The sequence below is a fragment of the Anopheles cruzii genome, chromosome 3 (genome assembly GCF_943734635.1).
Source record: "Anopheles cruzii chromosome 3, idAnoCruzAS_RS32_06, whole genome shotgun sequence".
Taxonomy (NCBI): Eukaryota; Metazoa; Arthropoda; class Insecta; order Diptera; family Culicidae; genus Anopheles; species Anopheles cruzii.
Window position 1 is genome coordinate 73484363 of NC_069145.1, and position 24304 is coordinate 73508666.

The following is a 24304-nucleotide window of genomic DNA, read 5'->3' on the forward strand; positions in this document are numbered from 1 at the left end:
AAGCTAATTTTCTCCCTATCGACGGCCATTTCTCGGAACGTTCGCCCGTTGTTATCGCCGCGGTCCGATGGCGCCATTTTTTTTTTGTGAACTAACCGGGGGAAAACCTGTATCGTTCTATCACTGCGCCCGAACTGTGTCCATTGCCGTGTGTTATCTCAGTAAATATTAATCTTCTGCATGGGTTCACCGAAGGGGCCAATAACTGACTGGCTACACGTTTTTGCTCTGTTGTTGCGCTGGACCAACGTGTCCTGAAAAAGTGCCCCAGTTCGATCCACGTCAACATCCACGCCGAATCGAGCAGGGTTAAGAAAGGAACTACGGTGAGCTGCCGGTTGGTCGTAATTTATTCTAATCAAATGCCACTTTACGACGAGTGTCCGCTACTTTTCTGGTCGGTCTGGTCTGGTCCGTCCGCAACACTATGAGCACGGACGAAAAACAATCGATTAAACGTTGGTAAAGTTTCCGCTTCCGACTGGCCACCATACCAGCGGCTATCGCCCGTGCTCTGTGGCAAGCGTGAAAAACATTCTTTCTTTCGCTCCGGTCCGGGTCCCAATAACTCCAGATTTCGCCCGTCTGTGGGTCCACCGCCGCGTCCATGTGTGTTGTGCGGTTGGGCACTTTCCAGACGCCACTAATTGACGCCATAAATCGTTGTATTTTCGGTGCCATTTTTGGCACCCCCAAGCAGGCCACCAATTTATTGAAGAAAATGGCGCCGACTACTTCAAGTGTCAGCGAATCGGTCCGACCGGCGGCCTCACACCAATAGAGTTCCGAAGGACTTTGCTTTAACTATGCACCGCACGCGCCCGACACCCGTTTAAAGCCCGAAAGTGGTGCTCTCCAAGGATCGCACAAGGATTTCGGGGGTTTGAAAAATGAAAAGAACTTTGATTTACAGCCCGAGGTCGGTGGCGCGCGGTGCCCGGGAAAAATTTAAATTAGGAGAGCACTCAGCTGGTGGGAGAGAACCGGAGGCCTGAGACCAGAGGCACGCTTACGTCATTACGGTAAAAGGTCCTCTCGAACGGGCGTCGCCCGACCGACCCGTTCGAGGGACTGTTAATTCGCGTACAAGTGGTTCCGTTGGCAGCGGCCATGTTTTTGCCCGTCTCTGTGTTTGCTCATCTGTCCGACAGGCGCTAACAGAAAACTCTTATTATAACACGAAAAACGCTCCCATGCGGTGGCTTCCCCGCCAAAAAATGACACCAAATAAGTGGTTTTGCGTGTGTGTGGCTACAGTTTTTATCGTGACAGTTTCCCGTTATCCAGTTATTTTTGGGTTCAGTTATTATTAAGCAGAAAGGTCATTAAGATGTAGTCAACATTAAGGACCGTTTGTCTAACTTAAATAAACTATTACGTAGTTCCCCTGTAGCTATCGACGTTCTTTCGCTGCCGACCGCTTTCTGCCACTGGCTCGAATCTTTCCGTCTGTCGAGTCTGGCGTCCAGGTGCGGGAGCTTGCGCCGCGCAAGGATGGGTTAATATAATTTTTAATTAAAATTACGACATTTTCCCTATGAAGCGCGCTGCGCACACTGGTAATTGACAATAAAGGTTTGACCACTGTTTAAGATTCACGTCCGACTTAGTCGGCTGTCCATTCTTTATTGATTCAACTTTTATCTATTACATATTTTCCTACCTGGAGATACTTGAAACGATACCCCTATGGTTCCTAACATAGGGCCGAGAGAGGATGAGAAAAGAGAGAGAAGGAAGCCGTTCGCGCAGAGCGCGTAACGGCGCGTGTCGCTAATATGATGACAAGACACTTTTGTGTCTTGCGGGAATCGTTCAATCGTTCTCACGCATGCATAAGCAGTTTGATTGTCTGGGGACAATTATTTGCTTATGCAGCGGGTCTATTGCATGGGAACCAAAAGTGTCTCATCCTTCTCTTGACCGCTATGGGTTTGGTTACATGTGCGATGCACATGCCACACCTAGCTTCTCTCGCTTTCTCTCGCTTTCTTGCTCTCTATGTATCTCGGTGGGGTGTGCCACGGACGCCAAATCGTAGACTTACGCACCCATCCTCACAGACAGCCCCAAGAATTGAAAGGATACCGAGCGAACCGACAAACAAACAGAGGTCCATTCCACGATGCTTCCGGAATTACTTCGGAGCCGGATAGTTTGGGCCACTCCACAAGCAACCCAGAATCCCTGGGGTTTTCGGTCTTTTTTTTTCTTTTTCGGTGGATGCTTCCTTTATTGTTGTTCCAGCGACTGCTGGTTGGCTCGCTTTTATGATGGCTCTGCAGGACACAGCTAGACAGCCTCCCGTAGAGTTCGACTGCTGCTGGGAGATGCTCCGTTTTTATTGGCTTGCTGTTTATTGAGACGGAAATTTAAGTCAATAAAATTGGTCGGTGGAAGGCTCTGACGGAAGAGGCTTAACTTTTTGGGGTCGATTGGGTCATTGGACTTTTATCACCTCACAAGCCGATCGGTGCCGGAAAACGGAAGCGCATGAGCATCATTCGCTCACCTGGGTCCGGTCGGTTGTTCTGCGGAATGCTGCGAAAAACGGTCGTCAAAAATTAAGATATTACGTCCTCCAACTCTCCGATTTTGCCGAGGCAACGGAACCGACGGAACGGGAACCACTAAACCGCTTCCATTGTGTGTAATTGCAGAAAAAGGCTGTCTGGGCTGAGATTCGTTACCCCGCCCCGGAGGTGCGCACCCTTCAGTCGCGAAGAGGACACGGCTCGGCACACGTTCGGCCAACTCCTTTTTGAACGACGTTTACGGCAACGGCCGAAGCACTGTCTTGGCGTTGAATTAATTATTCTGAATGGACGGGTTTCCGGCTTTCGGAATGAAACTTCCTACTTCCATTGGAGCGTCCGCGGACGACGTGAACCAGACTTTCACCCATGGCACCCAAACCTCCCCAAACAGGAGGGAGAGGTCGTAAGGGGCCCGTGTTCGCACTTATCTAAATGCAGATTTATGTTCGGAATGCAAACGGATTGCAAACAAGCAAGACGCGTTCCCGGCGACGGCCAGCGAAGCATCAGAACGGGGGGTGGTTCTGATTCGAACATCAAATCTCCGACTCTGCTCCCCAGCGATAGCGAACGGAATTATGAATTATGCTTCATTCTGGCCAGCACTTCTGTTTTACGTGCCCCGCTGAACGTCTGACGGTCGACGGAACGGTGTGTTTGTGTTGCCCACACTCAGTATCAGAAGTGGTCTGTGTTTGCATATGACGTGCGGTTGCATTAGCCCTCACGTAGAGGATGCCTGGAACATGAAAGCACTATTTTGGCCAGGATTACGCGCGACTTTGCCGGGTATTAAAACATTCCATTAGAGGTTGTTCCTGCCGAGCGCAAATCACAACCGATTCTTACAATGGTGGGATTATAAACACTTGCCGTGTAGAAAGTGCTTTTTCACCACTCAAAAAGGGCCTTCAGTGGTCTTCCGGTCTTCCGGTCTTCCTACCTCCGAAACAGGGCGACATAATGAAATCGAACGGTACCGACGTTTTGAAATATTTCATTTTATCGTATTGAATTGTTTGGTTGAAGGTTGTATTCCGAAAAGAACCGCATTGAACTACCTCTTCTTGATCATGCTTCCCTGGCATGGTTCATGGGAATGTCGATCGCACACAAAACTCCCTTGCTTCCTTGCATCTTATCAATGGTTCTGTACCACACTCTCTCTCTCTATTTCCTCCCATCCAGCATGATGTTCGGCATTGGTACGAAGAAGGCCCGGCTACACGTCAACATGTTCACCAACCTGCTCGGGGAGGACCGAAACGGTTGGGGTCTCTCGCACAAGGGTCTCCTGTGGCACGGCGGTATGGCCCGGAACTACACGAAGCGCTTCAAGGAGAACCAGGCGACCAAGGTTGGCATCCTGTTCGACGGGATTGCCGGCACGCTGACGTACTACAAGGACGACGTTTGTCTGGGTGTGGCGTTCCGTGGTCTCAACGAGGTAGGCTTCGAGGCACTCGCGGGTCATGTGTCTCTAATACTAATGGCCCAAACCGACTCACCCTCCTAGATCCGTGAACCACTGTACCCGATCGTCTGCTCGACGGCGGCCAAGACGGAAATGATCCTCACCGAGACGCGGCGCGATTTCGTGAACCTTCAGGACCGCTGCCGAGCGGTCATCATCAAGCACATTAACACGCAGGAGAAGCTCGACCGGCTCGCCCTGCCGTACTGCATCAAGAACTATCTGGCCGAGGCGATCACGGACAGCAGCACGCCGTTGCGACCGCTGGAGCTGCACATGTCGGAACAGTACCTGTTGTACTGAGAGACGACCCAACAACACAACACAGCGTAGTTAAATTGACCTATTAACTATTTCTATTTGTTGCCGGCGCAGTGCTTGGCCACGACCGGCCGGTCCCATTTGGTTTGTTGCCTTGTTTCCCGGGCCCCACTCGGGCCACTCGGGTTCCGTCAGCCTTAGGTTTATTGGACGAGAAGCCTTGTACGGCGCGCTCTCTCGGACGTTCGGCCTCACAGCGCCACCAGCATCCGGTTCCTTAGGAAAACGTGCAAAACGTGACGGTGTCAACGGATTTTAGTTTTCGCGTTTGTTTGTTATCCTTTTCCATTGTTTGCAACCCAATCCGTGTCGAACTAACAATCGATACGGAGCGTACATCGCAAAGCGAGTGAAACTCTAGTCACATTCTCTCTAGTCACCACCTGGCCAGGGGGCCACTAATAAGCCATACTTCGTCACCATTCCGACGTCGGGCCGTCGGAAACGCTCTGGCTGGCCACGGCTTTAAGGTAAGCTCGTTAGTTTCGTAAGATTAGCATAAATGAGGACGCGCGCGTGTGAATGGCGGCCCTCGAAAAGGTTGAATATCCAAAAGCCGCCGGAAACTCCCGGCAGTGGTGTTAACAGGCACATCGCCGCGTGGAGTTGAAGCCGCGGATCCGGATCTGTACATAGCGATTTGCGCTAAACCGCGCCAACCCTTTCGCGCTGTGGATGCTGGCCAATGGAAACCAAAAACCAATCCCGTCACCATCGGGCGGGTTGAGTGTAAAAAAACCAAACCAAACATTTAAAAAAACATGTGGCAAACAATTGTAGTTCGCAAGTAATCACGAGTGTACGTGTGTTCATGGACGTATGTGTGTGTGGTGAATGTGGAGACAGATTGCGCGAATTGTTGTGTGCTGTGAATGTAATTCACCGAGGGGCACGTGCACCCACGGACCGGCGACTGGCTTTAATATTGTTTATCGATTTTTATTTATGCTTCCCGAGACGGAGCGTTCGACAATTTTATACCAAAAATCATGTGAGCCTCATTTACCACTTTGTTGTGCCATTTGCAAGTGATAGCCACTATTTGTGAGGACTTTTTGTTCTATTTATATTAATTTAAAAGAAAATATTTATTGCAAGTTAATGGTGTATTAATTTATTGTTCCTTTATTTAAAGTTGAAATTGTTTTCTTCAAGAGTTTTCTTTATTTTAATCGTGACAGTCGTGTGTAGATCCGCGAGAACTGAGTGAGCGTGTAAGTGTGTGTGAATGAGGGATTCAAAATTTTAGGAATTTATAGCACGTCGAGACGGAAGGACATTATTCGGTAGATTTTTGAAAGTCGTGTTGTCCCCAGCCAGTGGGCGGCGCGACGCGCATGACAAAAATTCAAAAAGAAACCAACCAAACAAAAAAATCAAACAAAGAGAAACACTCTTTTTATACGTTCACGTGTATCGTTTTATGTTTCAAAATTTTTAAACGGGACACCGATCGGGTTTTGGTGGGCGGACGGCCACGCTGGTGTGTGCGCTGCCGCCAGCCACTCGCGATCGCGTTCCCAACGGAGCACAAATGTAAACTATGAATTTTGGAACTTAAGGATAGTGAAAAAGAAAAAGGAAATAGGAAGGGATAAGTAAATTAAATAGTAAACATTTAAAAAACCAATAATTGGAGGTACCGTTTTCGGCGATTAAGCGGGGTTAGGCAAAATTTAATCGTAAGAGCAGCAACTTCCGGGTGCAGAGATGGCCAACGGTCGATGAAGGATGAGGGAGGGTATCTTTTGTGCATGTAAAGCTCCCAGGCCCATGAGACTGTGGTCTCCAGGTGCGTGGCAGCAGGGGAACGGCGAGGAATCGCCTGGAGAGCCCCTCCTGAAGTACTTGTACACCTTAGACACACCTTTGGCTAACTGGTTTAGGCGTAAAATTATCATTAAATCGTACCGAATAATTGGGATTGGCATCAATGATTGAGTGTGTGTGTGCGTGTATGTGTGCGTGTGTGTTTGTGTATCTGTTGCGAGAAGAATTGTCGGTAGGATCGGGAGCGGAAGGAAAGTGAACGACGTCGTAAGGACGAGCCGTTGTGAAACAGTATTGACAGCTGATGGTGGTTACCTTACGTCTGTGTGTGTCCTGTGTGTAACAGGATACTCTCCGCAGAATTTATTTGGATGAGCGCGTTGGGTGGCAAAAATTTAGCATTAATTTTCTTTATGCCAGCAAAAACCAAAACCATAAACCTATGATCGGTACGAAGCGAAGATCTCAATACGCACACACAGATACAGTTCAGAAACAGAACGAGCAGAGAGTAGCTTAATTTAAATGTGTCTTCTCTAGTGTGAAGCCCATTACTTTTCCCAATTTGGCCCCAACTTCATTCGTCGCCTTCCAAACGAAATAATGAAGCAATGAGCAACGTGTTAACCAAAAAATAGGAGTAGGAAGGAACCATACATTAAATTATTCAGTAAGCAAGAAAGACACCGGATCCATCGAACTACAACGGGACGGGACGGTGGTTTAAATGGAGAAAACGTTGGGTGTAAGATAAATTTGCGCGGTTTGTCAAACGTAGAAACGAAAACGAAACACAGTTTCCAACCATATACTATAAAGTGTACCATAAAGTTAGCCAGGGTAGCCAGGTGCAGCATTGCTATTTATTACAGTTTGCAAACAGACGAGACACGAGAGAAGGGAAGCTGAAATTCCGTAAACTCACTACTCTTCCGTTTACGGTTCTGGCCGGCGCACAAGATGGGAACATATTTATTGCTCGAACGTTTGGTTGCCGCTTACCCCCCCGTAGTTAGACTTACTTATCGTTCCATTCCATGCCCGGCCCGGCAGAATCGATAGGCCATCGAACGTGCAATAGTGAAGCATGCCTGAGCGGTAGAGTGTAGCAAGCATGAGGTTGAGTAAAGAATTTAATTTGTACATGTTTGATTCGCGGTGCGCTGCCAGCGTGTGACTAAGAAACTGCATGGTTGAACAAAAAGAAGCCCGGTCCACGGGAGTTCTTTCCACTGTGAGGAAAGTTTTGGCTGGTTTTTGTGCAACCAAACAGCTTATTCTGCAACGACGAAAATTGGTTCTCGGGGCTTATCGTAGGGGAAAAGCTTGCCACGAAATTGGTGCAGCAAACCATTGTACGACCAGTTGGGCTACAGCGTGTGCTACGTAAAATAAATTCAACAATGAACTGATGTACACCACCGATTGCGCTATCTTTTTGCGAAGGAAATCACCGTAACCGTCGTTCTGTGAATGGTTGAATTGAAATTTCAAATCGCACTGCGCTTGGCTGCGTACTTTTCGGCACTCGCATCATGACGCAGCCAATCAACTGTGGTACCAACCGCAGCTGTCAAACACGAAACGTCATCGCGGCCTTCTTTTTCTTCTTTTCGCTTCTGAAGAAAATGGCAAGTCGTGGTGGAAATCGTCGCTCCCAGCCAGTGGATAATACCATCGCCTATGTCCAGTGCGATGGCCTGGTAAGTGTTAATCGATGTACCGGATCCCGGCGAACACCATTGCTATCGAGAATGGTCACATTTTGCACGGATTGATTCGGAAAAAGTGTCCACCCAACCGGAGCCTTGAGCCTTGGCGTTCCATGTGCGGCTGTTCGTGCGTGTGTGCGTTGACTGTTAACCCCTCGGTGCTAACGATTTTTACGCTTTCACAGGCTGCGATGAAAATGGTGAAACATTGCCATGAAGAGTCGCTGAACAACATGGAGGTGGCGCAGGGAGCGTTGCTCGGTCTGGTGGTCGACGATCGGCTCGAGATTACCAACTGCTTCCCGTTCCCGAAGTCGGACGAAACGATCGACGAAGAAGAGTACCAGCTGAACATGATGCGCCGGTTGCGGCACGTGAACGTTGACCACTTTCACGTCGGCTGGTACCAGAGCGCCGATGTTGGCAACTTCCTTTCGAACACGCTGCTCGAGTCGCAGTACCACTATCAGACCAGCATCGAGGAGTCGGTGGTCGTGATCTACGACACGCAGAAGTCGGCCCGCGGCTTCCTGACGCTGAAGGCGTACCGCTTGACGCCGCAGGCGATCGCCATGTACAAGGAGCGCGATTTTACGCCCGAAGCGCTGCGCAACCTGAAGGTCGGGTACGAAAACTTGTTCGTCGAGATTCCGATCGTGGTCAAGAACTCGGCCCTGTGCAACATCATGATGTCCGAGCTGACGGAGATGGTGCCGGAGGAGGAGGGTACGCACTTTCTGGATCTCGGCACGGCCTCGGTGCTCGAGAACCATTTGCGCTGCATGATGGACCGGGTGGACGAGCTGAACCACGAGGCGACCAAGTTCAACAAGTACCAGCAGGCCGCCATTCGACAGGAACAGGAAAAGCACCGGATGCTGGCCAAGCACGCCCAGGAGAACGCGGCCCGCATTGCCAAGGGCGAGACGGCGGTGCCGGAGGAAGAGATCAACAAACTGTTCCGCCCGATACCGGTACCGACACGCCTCAATCCGATGATCGTGTCCGGGCAGATCAACACGTACGCGCAGCACATTTCTCAGTTCTGTTCGCAGTCGCTCGCCAAACTGTACATGACTCAGGCTCTTCAGAATGCCAAGGAGAACAAGTAATACGCTTGATTGTGGTAGAATTGAAAGGTAAACACGTGACCAATCATCCCCGACATCAGGAGCAACCACCAGCAGGCAGCAGCAGCAAACAAACGTTCCAGGCGGTTCACACTATCGTTCCAGGAGAGGGTTGTAACCCTAGCGAAGGGCCGGAGTGTGAACTATTAAAGTAATAAAATGAATCCACCTTTCGTAGTGCTTCTCTTCGCAAAACCGAGGAAAACTACGGCCAGGTGCGGGTCAAACCAAAAGCGCTCGTGTTTTCTTGATATCGTGTTTAGAATGTCATCGACTTTATGGCTTTTTCATGAGCTGAATATGTGTTTCTTTTGGGGCTAACAAATGTTTGGCAAGCAATAATACTCAAAACTATTGTTTGATCATATCGTGCAATTTTATTACGAAATTTTTCATTGCAAGCTTGCACCAAAATATTTCACACGCACTAATATTGAAATATTGACGAAGATATTGTTTGACCATATCATGAAATATTGCTATTGCTGGTGCTACCTACCAGTCGCTCCTGCTCCCCTAGTAAAATTTCGGATTTTTCGGGTTTCGAATTGTTTCGAGTATTTTTAAAAAATTGCTCTTATTTTTCAGATTCTTTTGCATATTGCTCAAAAACTACTGGAGCAATCCGCGTGAAATTTTGCACAGCGTAGTTTTGTGACACCGGACAGTGAATACAGGACAATCCGACCCTCCCACACCTTCGGCAAGTGAGGCTCCCATACAAAATCTGGGTACATTTCAGCAAAAGTTGGATAGTTTTCAAGCAATTTGAGCCAAATTCAGCACGTGGTTAATAAACGACGACGGGGAGGCGAGAAGGGAAGCCGATCGGATACGTCTCCAGGATGTACGATCCTCTGAAACGCCGTGAAATGAGAATGAAATCAGGCGTGGCAACGCAGCCGGGAACAGCTAGTAGAAAAGAGATTATCCGGAACGCAACCTAGCTCATTCGTAATAACCCTGTTTCGTGCTTCTTTCTCGCATTCATGTTGTGTGTTTAATAGTTTTATTAATGTTTCATTTTATACATGTCAATTCACTAGTAGTATTCTAATTTTGGACACTCTTAAGCCTACAAAGACTTTGTGCGACACGCAGAGAAATGGTGCCTTCTGCACCGGGACTCAGACGACCTCCAAAAAGCTGTTTGGGGTCCTTTTGGCAACGAAAACAAGCAAACAATGAATGTTGCATAACTTTTTGTGTTGTGCGCTGTATCAACGAAGAAACACAAAGCTACAAAGCTAAAACATGACGCAGCTCGTCGCTGTTGGTACGATGATCGGGCACAAGATCGATCGGTTTCTGGTGTCGCTCGTCCTCGATCCTCAACAGAGTGGCACTGTGGCTGACCAACCGCTGGCAGCAGCTCAGGTGACCTCCTTCGGCCGCACGATGTAGTGCCGTGCGTCCATCGTTGTCCCGTCGCCGCGGATCGGCCCCACTTTTCAACAATTCAACAACGATTTCAACATGCCCTGAGGATGCGAAGAAGTTTGTTATTTCGTGGGGCAACTTTGGGCCGATGAGATCCTTACCCATCATTGCGGCTCTATGAAGCGCGGTCACGCCTCCGTTCGTCACCTCGTCCACTCCAAGGCCGGCGGACAGAAGCAATCGGCACGCCTCCAGGTGGCCACTACGAGCGGCATAGTGGAGAGCGGTGTAACCGCAACTATCACGATCCTGCAGATGTCCTTTGGTCACTAGCGTACGCAGCCGATCGATCTCGTTGTTCATCGCTGGAAGGCAGAATCAGATTGTTAATATGAGTAAAACAAGTAATATCATTTGGGCTTCCTTCATCCACTTACCGGCACTCCATATTCCACGGTCAAAGTCTAGTTCGTCGAGGGATTGAATGGCTACGGCTCCACTCTTCGGCGGACACTGGTGTCCATGGCAACCGTGAGCCATTGTCCGGACAAACGCACAGTTTCTAATAGACTCCGGCAAATAAACATCCAAGCAAGGAGCAGCGGCAGGCAAAACAGGCAAAACGACACAAATCAAAGCTCCAAAAGTGCTCGGCTTCAACTTGTTATGAGGGTGCTGTCAGTTCTAAAAACGCAATCAAAACAAACCGGCGCACTGACAGCATGTTGAGACTCGTTCCGTCAGCTGGCTCGTTACTCGGGTACGTCGATTTTACTCTTTGGTCCGTTTCCTTCTCGGCCACTGTTGGTCAGATTATCCCGCTCAAACAGCGAAGCCGACGTGTCGCCCAGGTATGGCTCGGGATCGCTGAATTCTTTCCGCATTGTCCACATATATTCATTGTAGTCCTGCTTGACCGCCGTCGACGAGGAGGCAACCACACGGTAACCGAGGACCTGACGATCAAAACGGTTATTGGAAATCATGAAATTATGAATCATGTTATTACAATGGGATTAATAATGATTAATTATTGCATTGGGCGTGCACTATGTTCTAAGAAACTCGTCTGTTCTAAAAACTACGAAAAGGTGTAGTGCAGATTGCCTACACATAGGGGCTTTGGTGCCAGCAGACGATATTAAATCAAAATGACGGTTATTCGTCATAATTTTGCTCTTACAGCCTTGAACTAATATTTCATTCATATATATCCTTCAAGAAGCGTCGGAAACCTACGGTCGGTTTAGATGGCACATTTTTCTTCAAACAAATAAGTGTCTTATGCGTTAAAACCTCAACGTTAGTTCCTGTTATCTTACCTCCAGTGCGGTCAGTATCACGCACGGATGCTGCAGATAGACGACGGTTGACTCATCGCTGTAACCGCCGCACGGGAATCTGCTCAGCTGCTCGAGGTCGGCCGCTAGAGAGCGTTGTGGTAATCGGGACGAGACGGGAAGCCACAAACGAATATTAATTACACTACCGGCCAGAGACCGCTGACTCTGCAGACTTACCCTTCAACCCCGAGACTAGCACGCGAAACGGATGCTTATGACCGTAGGAGGCGAGATTGCCGCGGATGAGAATGTATGGCATCGGGGATCAGTTTCTGTCGGAAAGGAAATATGCACGTTAACGTTTCTATCGGGATTTGCAACGTTTGCGCAGGTTAAATCGTAAATTTAACGCGGCGGTGTTAAGTTAGCCGGTTGTTAAACGCGCTCCCATTCTCCAGACGCCGGACAGGTTTATTTATAGAAACTGACCTAATGCAAATTGACGCGTAATTACGATGCAGCAACAGTAAACCCCATATCTAATTCAACCCGGTGTGTTTGGGATTAAGACTAAACAGTGCGAACAAATGCACCCGGGTTGCACACACACAGAAATTATTTAAAAAACTTATGCGAACGGCAAAACACCGTAGCAATTTCCCATCCGAGAGGATCCGGCCACTGTTTACGCTTCACCGGTTTCTGCCAGTGGCTCCCGATCGGCGCGCGGAGGTCAGGGATTTGTAAATATTTTATGCGACCGACGTGCCAAAACAGACTACCCTCGCCGGAAGAGTCAGAAAGCTTCCCGGAGATTGCTTTCTGGCTAATGGCCAGCCCCATGCTGGCATTTCTTTGCCGGTGGCACCCGCCTACTGAAGACGAGGGGACGAGCTCCTACTTTTGGTGTTACGAAACGCTTTTTATTTTTTGCCGCTGTCAGGGGAAAAAGAATTCTTGGGTGGTACAGCAGATAGGCCAGGCTCGGAAAGGGAACGTACGTTTTATGCCATTAGTATAAAAAGTAACAATGATGTAAAGAGCGAAATCGTTGATCCTTGATGTAACACTTTCGTCGACTTCATGCCACGTATTATATATTTTGATGCGGTATCTTTGAACTCCGGACCGTTTGAAAATGAAGAAAGAATTACCAAACGAAAATCATTTCACAAAAGAAAAATCCTTTCCGCGTGGAGGGCACATCCGGCACGGCTGGAAATAATTCCTTTTGTGATCAAGATTTAATCAATTAATCAAATGCACCAATCGAGAGTGTAACAGATCGAGGTGCAAATAAGGAAAGAAGTGAAAGAAACCATACCGGGTTTCCATTTGGCTCGAGTATTATATGCAAATTGTTTCGGCAATTCTTTCCGGTTAGCGGGCACGCGGCGGAATGGAGAGCGCGCGCCATTCCGAAAGTGCCGAGCTTTTCGGTGTGCCTTCAATTTTAATTATTCACGCACTTGCTGGCCCGTAACCGGTGACCGGCAACGGTCCGACCGACTGGAAGGGTTTGCCGTTTTACGATATGCCTCTAGTTTTACGAGATGCGCCCGCGGACGTTGGTTCTCACAAACCAAGCAGCCAAGGGATTCGCGGCTGACCACAAACGAGTCTGTTGCCCGCATACGTCCGTTTCCCGTTCCCGTTTGAAGCCGGGTAACGAATCCAACGGACTTGCGTGACGATGCGATGCTCGGTTGCCAGCTCCTTATTTACACAAACTAAACATCTTTCCACTCCGCCGGTCGGCCGCCATCAGCCCAAAACACTGCGCGCCGCCGTTTACTGCTGCTGCCTTTCCTTGTAGCAAATGAATTCATTAACGTGATTACGTTTTTTCAAACAAAACAACATTAAACACCGTACAGGAGAGCGAAACCAACGGGCAGAGGTCCACAGCACAGACCTACTGAAACAATGGAATCCACCGTACTTCGTTCACGAATTGTGCACGGCTCATTTTTGGATGGTGGAAGCGAAAGCATGCGAAATTTGCTTCCCCCCGGGCCATGGTCGTCGGTTCCGACCGTCGATATTGTTGATAGACTAGAGCTCTTTTATAAACTGAGAGGAAATTATGATCAAAAAGATGGATTTATGAAGAGCAACTATGCTGTCAAAAGCTATCGACACGAAATTCCAAGTTCGGCCACAGCCAAGAACAGCTCAGTAACACTGGCACCAGGCAGGGGGGGGGGCGCTGAAGATGCTAAGCTGCGATTGCCGACGTAGTCGCGGCTGCGTAACCGAAAGTGAAAACGACGCCTCCGGAAGCGGTCGACCGACGGCCAGAGTTGGGCTCGCAGAGGTCAAATACCTGTCCCAGCATACCTGCGGGCCTCCCTAGAAAGTTGACCGTTTGATACGAGTTGCCTGCTGCGATGTGCGTCACGCAAGAAGGCGGAGAACAGAGAATGAACGCATTTTCTTCCTCTTTTCTTTGGCTTTTGATTACATTCCAACGGGTGCGTAAGCGTGCTCTTTCGGTGCCCCTGCCGATCTCAGTGACCTATGCTTTTGGGGTTGATTGAAGTCATCGTTAAGGTAAGGCTTTTCGATGATAGAAAATAATATTTCTTCACAAAAACTTATAAATCCCCGTTCACAGAAAAATCACGAGAAAGCGGAAGCCCGGTTCAAGTTGGGTTCTGGAACATACCATACGCGGTGTGTCGCGGTTAGCATGTGTCTCTATTCCCGCTAGACGGTTCCCGACGGTACCCGACACACCGGTTGCAGGTGAAAATTGTGCCGCTAAATATTTGATGACCGTGGCGGAAATGTCGAGAGCGTGTGTCAATATCGAAGGGCTCCCCGCAAGCGGAGACTGAGTGAATTCTCGTCCACCAGCACCAGCCCAGAAAAGGAAAACCTTCGCCTCGCCGACAACATCAACGGGCGGGCCAAAGCAAACAAGTAGAAGCCGCGTTCGTGACGGGAACAGCAGCAGGCTGTGTAAACGCTGCACACGAGGGGCTGCATTTCCAAGGAAACCGGCCAGTAGCAACAGTTGCAAACTAATCATCCCGGGAAGGTTGCTAGCCGCTGCTGGTTCCTGGGCGGGTTCTCACATTCAAGGTGAACCTGTTCTCTGGTGGCGTGGCTTTGAAAACGGTTTGAAATGCACCCATTTCGCCGGCACGAACTAAGTGAGCCGCTCCAGCTCGGAAGTCGGACCCGGCCCGGTGCGTTATTTACTGTCAACATTATTTTATGTAACAGCACATGTGGCGCCTCAGAATAGTACGGGTAGGCCAATAAAAGCGGCCGAAGGCACGGAGAAAAATATGGCGAATTATTCAACACGCTCACGAAGGTGGGCGATACGAATTTCCCGCGGCCAAGAAGGCGCTTCGTTTCTTTGTTGCTTTTTCTCCATCTTCTTCCAGTTTCAGACTTTCAGAATGCTTACTTGGTGCTGGTGTCCTTGGTGAAAATGGATCGTGGTGGCCGACGGACGGTGCTGCTGCTGCTGCTTGCTCGATGAAAAGTGTCTCCGCAATCCTTTGCTGGGCGTACTAAATTAGGCACAACAATAAAAATCCAGCCCCAAACCTGCACTCTCTCCCGTGCTTCTGTGAGCTCTCTCTTTTTCGCTAAGGACGAAATTCTACCGGACCGCCATCGCGATGGCGTTCGGGCGCATGGAACACGGAATCGACCCAGATTTGTCACACCAGACCATTTAGAGTGGCGCCGGAAGAGTTTTCACCGCGCGGTGGCACCGGAAGCGGCCCCGCACTCACTTTTGTTCGCCCTCACGGCGAAGAGCACAGAGCGAGAGAAAATGGTACGATATGAATGCCGCACCGTAGAACGGAAGCAAATTGTATGAAATAGGCACGCAGTTCGCGTTCCTTCGGTATGCTTTTCGACACTATATACACACACACACACACCCAAAGACGCACCCGCGGTTGGTTCTTTTTCTTTTCTAAGCTGCTCTCCGGTGCCCACTTTTGGAGGTTGGATTTTTGAGGATTCTTCAGCAACCGTTCACTGCGCGCTCGGCAAACTCAGCTCAGGGCACTGCTGCTGACCGCGGTGGCCGGATGATGAATGGCGGCGGATTCTAGAGAGACCTCCCGGTGCTGTGCCCGTACGCACTTTTTGCTCGTAAACGTCCGTCCGACGTGAATGACAGGTAAACAACGACTAACCTCAAAAACCTGTTCCGGTGGCCGATGAGCAGGTGCGAGAGCGAGAGAGATCGCGCCCCCAAAGCCTCGCTCAGGGCCCGCACGAGGAGAGAGCCGCGGTTTTGATTCAAACGGTTCGATAGCTCGTTACAGCGGAGCTGCTTGGTGTTTACTCAGACGATGATTCTCTCGACATCACGATCCATGCTGTTTCTGTGTTCCGTCGTTCGTCCAAACAATCCGACGGGAGTTTGTTGAAGGTCGCTCCAAAGAGCGCGACTCCCGCAACGGAGAGAGCAAGCAAGGGTTAAAGCCGGTTCCGCCGCATGACGTTTCGCTGACAAGCTCCACACGCCAAAAACGGATGGCCGACAAAAAAATGACGAGGTGTGGCCTCCCAACCCCCAAAAAAAAAAAAAAAAAAAAACGAAAGGTTACCGCTAATCGGCAATCGACACGGATCGGTTTGAATTGCTGGCTCGGGAAGGATAATCGGCTGTTGCTTTGGGGTGTGAGTGGAGTTGGCGTGACATCATCATTTCGGGGTCCGATTCGGTATCGATGGCATGGGAAGAGCAGCACTTAGAATGTTAGATTAAATTAAATAAGATCTCAGGGCAAATTACCTTCGTAATCGTTGTGCATTTCAGTCTTTGGCTGAAGCCCCACCGGCAATGTATCGGATGCAGCGAGGTCAGTCAACTGGCGCGAGCCGGTTCTTCTTGCTCCTGTTGCACCGCCACTCGCTGTTTCGCTTCTCATAATCATCAATCGGAACGAATCATTAATCGGTGATCCGGAGTACGGAGTACGGAAGGTTCAATGAAATGAAAGAATGCATGTGCATGCAACGGGAACACGTGCGGAGGCAGCAGCGCATCCTCAACTAACCGCGAAATCGTTTAATGGGGAAGCAGTCCATCCGTAGCGTTGGCGCGTTCTTACATCATCCGCACTTCCTGTAGGTCGTTCAGTAATAAAACGAAAGTAAACAAGAACACGTGAACAACAGATAACTAACTCCAAATGATGATCCAAATGATTTGAATGAACCGCAACTGGTTTCGATTGAAACGGTTCGTTCTTCCATACTAAAACTAGGCCTTGTACAGGAAAAGAAAGAGAAAATGCAATGCGAACGAGTTGTAAACTCAACAATAAATCTGTTTGGTTAGAAAAATAATGGTTTTTACAAACCTGAAAATGGTTCGTCCACTGAAGTACGCAGCCAGTGGCTGCGGGTGCTTTCGGTTAAGCTCACAGCGCCATCTATCCGTCAGAATCCAGCGCCACTGAAAAGAAAGCTTCAAAGTATAACGAACAGCAACAGTTGGCGCTTTTCAAACTAATCCCCCCAACCCCCCCTTGATGTGTCATCGTCCTTTTGCAGGGATTGGCGAACGAGAGCCCGTGTTGTGTTTTCTCCTTTATTTTTATTGATTCTTTCCTATTGTTAATGGATCGTCTGATTTTTGTTTGACTTGTACACACCCAACACACCGCGCGCGTCCACCCTCATTCGGTGCGTTTTCCCGGCTTGCCCATCGCGAGGCTGCTTTGTGACTGCTTTTGATGTCCTGTACACCGCGTGTGTTCGGCCGGGTGGACAATACTGCTTCTTTTTGTAAATGGGAGCTGTGTTGCGTTTTAGCGATCATTTCAACTATGATACGGTTGTGTGATGATCCAGACTGACTGTGAACGGTTCTCGTGTGTATTCGTGGTTTATCATCCGTTCGTTTACAACTCTATAGTCTCGTTTTATGTTAAATTCACCAGAATTAGCTTGTTGAAACGTACTGGAAAAAATGGATTTCGTCTAGCCGATAATACCACGTGTGCATTTCGTCGCGCGACCATCGCCCAAAAATGGAATCGAGTCATCTGAATATTTGGATTTGATTGATTTTTACTCTCTGTTGTCTCTTACTCGAAACTCATGATAAACATACACATACATACGAAGAGATACACTTAAGCAACGCCCCCAGACAGCTTAGAAACGCGGGCGGGCGTCCCTTCACAATCAGAGTACTTCCGGATCCGGGGGGGGTGCCGGCCATGTACTTTGTTCCGATCCCTCTATACACACACACAGACACACGAACGATGAGGGGACGCTGCTCCCCGTTTGCCCCGCACTTTGCTGCCCTAAAGTTTGTATAATTCATTGTTTTCTTCTTCTGGTTGTATAATTCATTTTTGTAATTCACACAAATTAAGAGTTTTATCTACTTGAACTATTATCCTTCCCCTCGGTTTTTTTGTTTGTTAAATCTTGTTTTGGTTTTAGTTTATGCTTCACACAATTCATTAAACATTCACAGTACAGTCATCGTCGGGGTTTTTTTCTCTACCGGTGGCCATAAACATAACACACGCTTCTGCCCTACCACCACCGTGTGCCTCCACGGGACTTACCACTATACAATATATACTGATATAGAATTACATAACGTAGTGTGCTGCGGGTTTATGAATCCGCGACGAATCGTAAAAAGAATGCCCCCCGCGCGCGCATCGCTGATCGGTGCGCCACGTGGCGTGTGTGTGTGTGAATGTTTTTGGGGGAAAAAGTTTGTTTGTTTGCCCCTTTCTGAACCTGGAGCCTTTCTCCGATCATGATTAAAGTTTAAAACGTTAACACCCAGAAGAAAACTGCTCGTACACATGTTTTTTGTTTGTCGAAAAAATTTACATACCAACCAACAACGAACACGCGAAGGAAAACTGTGATCGAATATCGAAATTTGTTTCTCCAGGCTACACCGGCTCCACTCGCGTTTACACGGAAACACATCAAGAGAGATTTCAGAAGCCACACACAGCTCGGGCCTGGGATCTGAAACTTGTTCGTTCACGAGATAAGAGAGTTCTCAAAACACCTGTTGGTACTCTGTCGGGGGCACCGCGCTTTTCATTCCGTCGTGCCACAACACGGTTCTCACAGTTCGGGGTTCGGTATTTTTTTCAACGTGAATTTGTAGACTCTATTCACTCTATTCTAGTTAATTTACTTACATAGCTAGGTAGTGTGTTTTTCTTTATGTTGCACAGAATATCTAATGATGATCGTCACAAGCCCACCGCACCGTGCACTGCTCCGCACGGATCGAGAACGAGAGAGATCGGCGACAGGTCATTTACATCATCGCAAAACGTTTGCGCTCGCGCGGAGCTTTAAAAACCGGCGGACCCCGTGGCGGAGCAGGAAACCAAAAAAACGGAGAGATCGACGGACCGATTGAAAGTTGGGCGATGCGCGGTGCGCACCACTCTCCCCAGCAAACGCGGTAAGGAAGAACACTGATGTTAACAATTAGATTTGGGAGAGACTGAATTACACTACTAACAACGTTCCATTTGAATTCCCCACCAAAAAACATGGACAACAATGTACGATTAGTTAAAATTTTTCCAAACATAAAACGATGGAACCGATCCCACCGAGATACTACATACACACAGTCTCGCTGTCACCACCCGGTCATATGCTGGGGTCCGTCCGAAGGACAAATATGTTGCAGTTTATGTTGCCTCTCTCCGTCACACAATATAACTTTTTTTTTGTATGGCGAATCACGCATACGATATGGCCGCCGATTTGGCCGCGTCCAAGGCTTCCGCGAACCCGCATGTAAGGGCTAAGGGGATAATCCGGGGGTGGGGGGAGTGTTCTGTTTAACCGGTCGATCATTGTTTGTAAACAATTGTCTAAATTAAGTACCATTGTTCCGCGTTTCTGCGTCACTCGTTTTCGGCGTACAGTTCTGGCGATCACGTAAGCTTCTACATTGTTTCATCCTATCTAAAGAAGTCTTCGTTCGGTCCTGTGATCGCGTCGCCTTGCGCACCGTGCGCCGTGTGGTGGGGAGAGAGAGAGGGAAAAGCTGGCCGAAGCAGAGTGGACCTGGAATGCTACGGTGCACACCGTATACTATAGCAGTGGTGTTCCGAATCGGTTCCTCTATTGTTGCTAAATGCTGGCGCTGCTGCATCGGTTAAGCGTCGATTCGACTGCCGGGCGTATGCGATGGTAACGGAGCTCACGAACGAGCTACGGTTGCTCAACCCAACAAAAATTGGCCACACCGGTTGGTTTGTCAGGTTGCGGCGAAAAAGGGGTATCGAAATATTCGAGCCCCGGTTTTGCCACCGAAATATATGCCTGCCGTCAATTAAAAGGCCCGGCACACGCGAAACCCTGTGGGAAAACAAGATTCCGAGTGGAAAAAGGCCAGCTCCAACAAGCACCACGGGGTGAGCGGAGTAATTTGCAAAATTAATTAAATTAACCTATCCGGGTGTACAACACGGGTGGACCACCACCCAACGGACGGGTGATGGTCCGCCCTCGGCTCTTTTTTTCTCCGTACTGGCTGGCTGGCGAGGTAAATTTGAAATTTAATTGATGACTGTTGAACTCTTTCTTTGTGGTTTGGTTCGAACTCGGCAGAGGCTCGTGAGGCTGACGGGCTTTTCACTCACCCAGACCAGGGCACGATATAACGCTCAAAACAAGTGTGAAACGGGAATCGACAGTTGGGATACCGTAAAACATCGCCCGCCCGTACGTCCACAGCTTGTTGCCAGGAGGAGTCGCAAATAGTCCAACAAACAATCTCTTTTGATTGACTACCGCTTGCGCCGCTCATACCTTAGTGTCTATTGTTTGTTTAGTGGATTGTTTGTTAAATAGTTTGATAATTGAATTCGTTCACTCTACGGTGCCACACTATGGCTTATAATATGGCTTTCGTTTTGGGGCTTCATGTTTTTCCTGTTCTAAGTGATGCATTTCTCTTCTAATAATACTATTGCACAACGCGATTGCTGGTGCTGATCTTAAAAAGAGCACTGACCACGGCGGGACCACGATCAGTCTCTGTGACTTTCTTTCCGAATAGTTCTACTCACTCTCTCGCTGGCTGTCTCATGATCTTGCCGTGAGAACTACCGTCGTTTTGTACCTTGCTTACTCGCTTTAAATGTTGCCCAACTGTTCACTTATTTCGCACAACACTTGTTTTTTCAACAAACAACAAAAAGGTGAAAGGGACCCCGCGCGGTATGTTGACGGATGTAGGAGTTCGCGAAGTCAAAACCGCACAAACAGCGCACAAAAACCGGTGCGGTGGGCCAACAAGTTCACATGCTTCCCGAGCGCGCCAGTACCGACGACACAAACGGTCTCCACTTGAAAGGTATCCGCCCGTGACCCGAGAAAAGCTCCCTACGCGGTTGGCAACCGACATATTTGTGTGCTCACAGGCACGTAGCTCGCTTACGGTGCGTGAAAGGCCGCAAATCAACTCATCAATTACCTAAAATGAACATCTGCGCGCGAAAGTGTGCGGCAAATCCTTAAACGGTCAAATGTACATAATTAACACGCAAAAAGTATATTTTACTAATGTAAGAAAATGAAATTCTTTTACTATCATACACACCCCGCACACACTACCGTGTACCGTGTGTATTCGAAGGACCTCTGGCTGCTGGCCGGTTCGAAAACAGCTGTCTTTCGTTCCTGGTAAATGGCAACCTTCCTTCGCTAACACACACACACACGTACAGGACGACGTACGGACATACAGAAACTTTAAAATGCTTCTTCTACCATTTTACCACCATTTGAGGCGGGATTTTAGAAGTTAATTGCTCGGTACAGTATAAACGAATTAAAATGAAAGTTTCGAAAGCAAAACGAAAACAATAAACCTCACCGGCCCGGATCCGTTCTGCTGCTGCGTGCTGCGCCGCTCGGTTGCGGAACACACGGTCTTTCACACCGTGCCGCTGGTGCTTTTGTTTGGTTATTGTGTGAAGCTTTGTGAAGGCCACCCTGCTCTGGCAACCCTCTCTCGCTCTTGTCACTGTGTTTCTTCTCGGTTCCCGGCGGCAGCAGCATACAGTGCGCGCGCTTCTGGGACTGTCGCATGCACCAACAGACACACACATACACAGAGAACGAAGAAAGTGACACGTCCTTTGCCGCGAATAAAAACTTGCCAATAAGTAACGCCGGTCGGTCGGTCGGGTGGGCAGGTTCCGGCACCCGTTCCGGGGGGCAGGAAGTGAAGTGAATGGGTTGCTCGAAACACGAACGCGCGTACGCGTGGTAGTTGCTGCTGCTGGTGCCCCCCTCTCCCTTGGCCGTTGTGTGCATCGGTTTCGCTTTTTACATGCCATCCGGAAGGTTGTTATCGTTGTGGTTGAAGCGTAGCGTTTCCTCGAAGATTAATCGTTTTAGCGTTTCCTTCGGCAGATCGTCCAGCTCCATCGCGATGCGGAACGGTTCCTCGGCGACGGGCTGGAGAGAGACGGATGGATGGATGCAAATGAAATGAATGAAAATTGCAAATGATTAATGAGCTGCCGCTGGTGGCGGCCGGCCACCGGAGGGTAGTATGCGGTTCAGTGGATTTGGGGTGCAAAAAGAAAATCCTTTTCTTTACCCAAAGCGAGCACCACCCTTGGGAGCCCAGCCTTACGATACTAATGACTCTCTCGCCCTCTCTCTCTCTCTCTCTCTCTCTCTCTCTCTTTCTCTCTCTCTCTCTCTCTGTCGCTGTGCGCTCGAGTAGAACGATCGCCAGATCGGCAATTTCCCGTTGCTGCCAATTGACAACTTTATTCTATTTCCTGTGAGTTACTCCCGCAAAGCTCCGGATTAGTGGCGAACACAGGAAATAGCGGGCCAAAAGTTGCCAATCCGGAAATGATTGCGAGTAGAGAGGTTCCTCAAAGTGCCTTCACAACAAATTGGCATTTTTCAATCATTGTTAGGCCGAAGCTTTTGCGCTGGAGTCGCGGTACATCGCCCGAAAGATGGAATCAGTTTATTTTTCAGCAACAGCCGAAAGCAAAAACCAAAGAAACATCCTTTCTAATCCAAAGTTTTCCAATTTTAAATTAATTGCGAGACGGCCAAGTGACACGAAGCATCGCTACTAAATGGCACCGCGCTCCGCTCGACCGAATGACATTCGTGATTCCGTTTGATGATTCCGGCCAAACGGTAGCAGATCGCATCGGTAACCCAAAACGACACACAAAACAGTGTGTCCCTTAAGTGGGCATATTTCTCAGAAACGGTGTGCCGAACCGAAAAAAAAGTTACCGCAAAGTTTTCGTCGGCTTCGCGTCCTGTGCCGAAGTGGATTGATTAATGTGCAAAAGATTGCCTCCCTCGACGGTGTCCGGGGGGGGACACCGAAGCTTGAATGGTTGGCCGAAGTTGCGTAACGAAATTGACAAAAGCGACTTCTTCACCTTGCTTTCAATCACCGACCACGCGCTCCGCTCCGAAAGCACCGCCCAAACGGGCCGGACCACGATGGTACGTATAATTTTGGGGAACAAATTTTCCAACTCGGCACCTGAGGTGGACCCAGGTGGGCCAACCCACCGCCCACCATAAGCTACAGACGCCGCCGCTTGCCATCCTCGGAAAACGGCACTGTAAGCTGCGCATTTCAAGCGTTGCGTGTCGAACTTGAATTACACTGCAAATTGGCGTCCACCGTACACTACGGAATGGGATTATCATGAGCGAAAAAATCCACCACAATCAAGTTTCCACTTGTGACGTCTGCTGCTGCTGCTGCTGCTGACCGGCCCCTTAAAATAGAATTAGCCTCAGTTCTGATGGGAAGCTGGCAACATTAATTGGTGCTTCAACGGAAAGCTCAAGATGCAGCTTCATCTCGCTTTCAGATGCCGTAACAGGATGATTGTTGCTTATTCCTTCTTAGTAGCAGAGGATTAGCTACTGCAACCTGAAAGCCAGCGAAAACAGACCACTCGACGGCGATAGGCTGAGTTTGATTAATTATAATCTTCCGCTGGGATTGCCACTCAAGTGCAGCATCACGATTGAATGCAACTCGTTTAGCGAGGCGGAAAACTTTCACCCCTTCGGGCACCCCATCATCGGATCGGGGACCATTCGGGTCGCGGGGTTTTACCAATCCGTTCCGATCACATCAAACACTAGTGTGGCTGTGTCATAGCGTTTAGAACACCATTTTCCGCTTGGCTAACTGCTGCCACCGACATGCACGCCCGTATGACCGTTCAGCCCTAGCGCCCTAGAACGGGACGACATCTTACCTCGTCCGCCGGATCGTAGTACTGCTCCAGGTACGGATGGGCCAGGGCGTCCTCGACCGAGATGCGGTTGTGCGGATTGAAGGTCAGCATTTTGCCGAGCAGATCGAGCGCGTTCAGGTCGGCGTTCGGGAAGAGGCGGGACCACGGGACCTTCGGCTTGTACGGCAGCGACTGCAGGTAGCTGCGGGCCTTTTCGTTGATGATACACTCGAGATCCTCCTGCGACGGCGAACCCAGCACGCCCAGGATGTGGTTCAGCTGATCCAGGTAGTGCTTGCCGGGGAAGATTGGCCGGTTGCTCAGCATTTCCGCCAGTATGCAGCCGACCGACCAGATGTCGATCGATTTGGTGTAGCCCTGCGGACGAGCGCCATAAATGCGTGTTGATTGAGCCGTGGAATTACACTCCTGAAGGACGCGCCTCCGTTTCCCTG

The 24304-nt window shown here is 49.2% G+C and overlaps 5 protein-coding genes across 6 annotated transcripts in view; 2 read left to right on the forward strand and 3 right to left on the reverse strand.

The window, feature by feature from the left end:
- The first annotated feature begins 3726 nt into the window (after positions 1 to 3726).
- Positions 3727 to 4369, forward strand: LOC128273996 (SPRY domain-containing SOCS box protein 3-like). The gene is made up of 2 exons (XM_053012080.1): positions 3727 to 3984; positions 4054 to 4369. Exons 1-2 carry the CDS (start codon positions 3727 to 3729, stop codon positions 4312 to 4314), a joined length of 519 nt encoding a protein of 172 aa, XP_052868040.1. The 3' UTR covers positions 4315 to 4369.
- A 3355-nt stretch (positions 4370 to 7724) lies between these two features.
- Positions 7725 to 9171, forward strand: LOC128271371 (eukaryotic translation initiation factor 3 subunit H). Its single transcript, XM_053008860.1, has 2 exons — positions 7725 to 7805; positions 8000 to 9171. The coding sequence occupies exons 1-2, from the start codon at positions 7731 to 7733 to the stop codon at positions 8924 to 8926; spliced, it is 1002 nt and encodes a 333-aa protein (XP_052864820.1). The 5' UTR covers positions 7725 to 7730; the 3' UTR covers positions 8927 to 9171.
- A 777-nt stretch (positions 9172 to 9948) lies between these two features.
- Positions 9949 to 10996, reverse strand: LOC128272222 (ankyrin repeat domain-containing protein 39). Its single transcript, XM_053009989.1, has 3 exons — positions 10762 to 10996; positions 10486 to 10689; positions 9949 to 10425 (listed from the first exon to the last, which is right to left on the reverse strand). Exons 1-3 carry the CDS (start codon positions 10862 to 10864, stop codon positions 10184 to 10186), a joined length of 549 nt encoding a protein of 182 aa, XP_052865949.1. The 5' UTR covers positions 10865 to 10996; the 3' UTR covers positions 9949 to 10183.
- An 80-nt stretch (positions 10997 to 11076) lies between these two features.
- Positions 11077 to 15710, reverse strand: LOC128272223 (uncharacterized). Its single transcript, XM_053009990.1, has 4 exons — positions 15029 to 15710; positions 11845 to 11939; positions 11647 to 11750; positions 11077 to 11280 (listed from the first exon to the last, which is right to left on the reverse strand). The coding sequence occupies exons 2-4, from the start codon at positions 11924 to 11926 to the stop codon at positions 11077 to 11079; spliced, it is 390 nt and encodes a 129-aa protein (XP_052865950.1). The 5' UTR covers positions 11927 to 11939; positions 15029 to 15710.
- A 5495-nt stretch (positions 15711 to 21205) lies between these two features.
- LOC128274782 (mitogen-activated protein kinase ERK-A) overlaps positions 21206 to 24304 on the reverse strand; it is a 35268-nt gene continuing 32169 nt past the window's right edge. For both annotated transcript variants that reach the window (XM_053013087.1, XM_053013086.1), the window contains 2 exons: positions 23871 to 24227; positions 21206 to 22068 (listed from right to left, as the gene is read on the reverse strand). In XM_053013087.1, coding sequence (XP_052869047.1) covers positions 21937 to 22068; positions 23871 to 24227 — 489 coding nt within the window. In that variant the 3' untranslated portion in view covers positions 21206 to 21936. The remainder of the gene's footprint in view (positions 22069 to 23870; positions 24228 to 24304) is intronic.

Excerpts from the sequence above, each read along its gene's own strand:
- LOC128273996 (XM_053012080.1), top strand. The coding sequence starts at position 3,727 with ATGATGTTCGGCATTGGTACGAAGAAGGCCCGGCTACACGTCAACATG. Across the intron at positions 3,985-4,053 it reads CGTTCCGTGGTCTCAACGAG|ATCCGTGAACCACTGTACCC; the intron begins GTAGGCTTCGAG and ends TCACCCTCCTAG.
- LOC128271371 (XM_053008860.1), top strand. The coding sequence starts at position 7,731 with ATGGCAAGTCGTGGTGGAAATCGTCGCTCCCAGCCAGTGGATAATACC. Across the intron at positions 7,806-7,999 it reads ATGTCCAGTGCGATGGCCTG|GCTGCGATGAAAATGGTGAA; the intron begins GTAAGTGTTAAT and ends ACGCTTTCACAG.
- LOC128272222 (XM_053009989.1), bottom strand. The coding sequence starts at position 10,864 with ATGGCTCACGGTTGCCATGGACACCAGTGTCCGCCGAAGAGTGGAGCC. Across the intron at positions 10,690-10,761 it reads CCGTGGAATATGGAGTGCCG|CGATGAACAACGAGATCGAT; the intron begins GTAAGTGGATGA and ends TCTGCCTTCCAG. Across the intron at positions 10,426-10,485 it reads TCATAGAGCCGCAATGATGG|GGCATGTTGAAATCGTTGTT; the intron begins GTAAGGATCTCA and ends TCGCATCCTCAG.
- LOC128272223 (XM_053009990.1), bottom strand. The coding sequence starts at position 11,926 with ATGCCATACATTCTCATCCGCGGCAATCTCGCCTCCTACGGTCATAAG. Across the intron at positions 11,751-11,844 it reads GCTAGTCTCGGGGTTGAAGG|CGGCCGACCTCGAGCAGCTG; the intron begins GTAAGTCTGCAG and ends AACGCTCTCTAG. Across the intron at positions 11,281-11,646 it reads TGATACTGACCGCACTGGAG|GTCCTCGGTTACCGTGTGGT; the intron begins GTAAGATAACAG and ends TTTGATCGTCAG.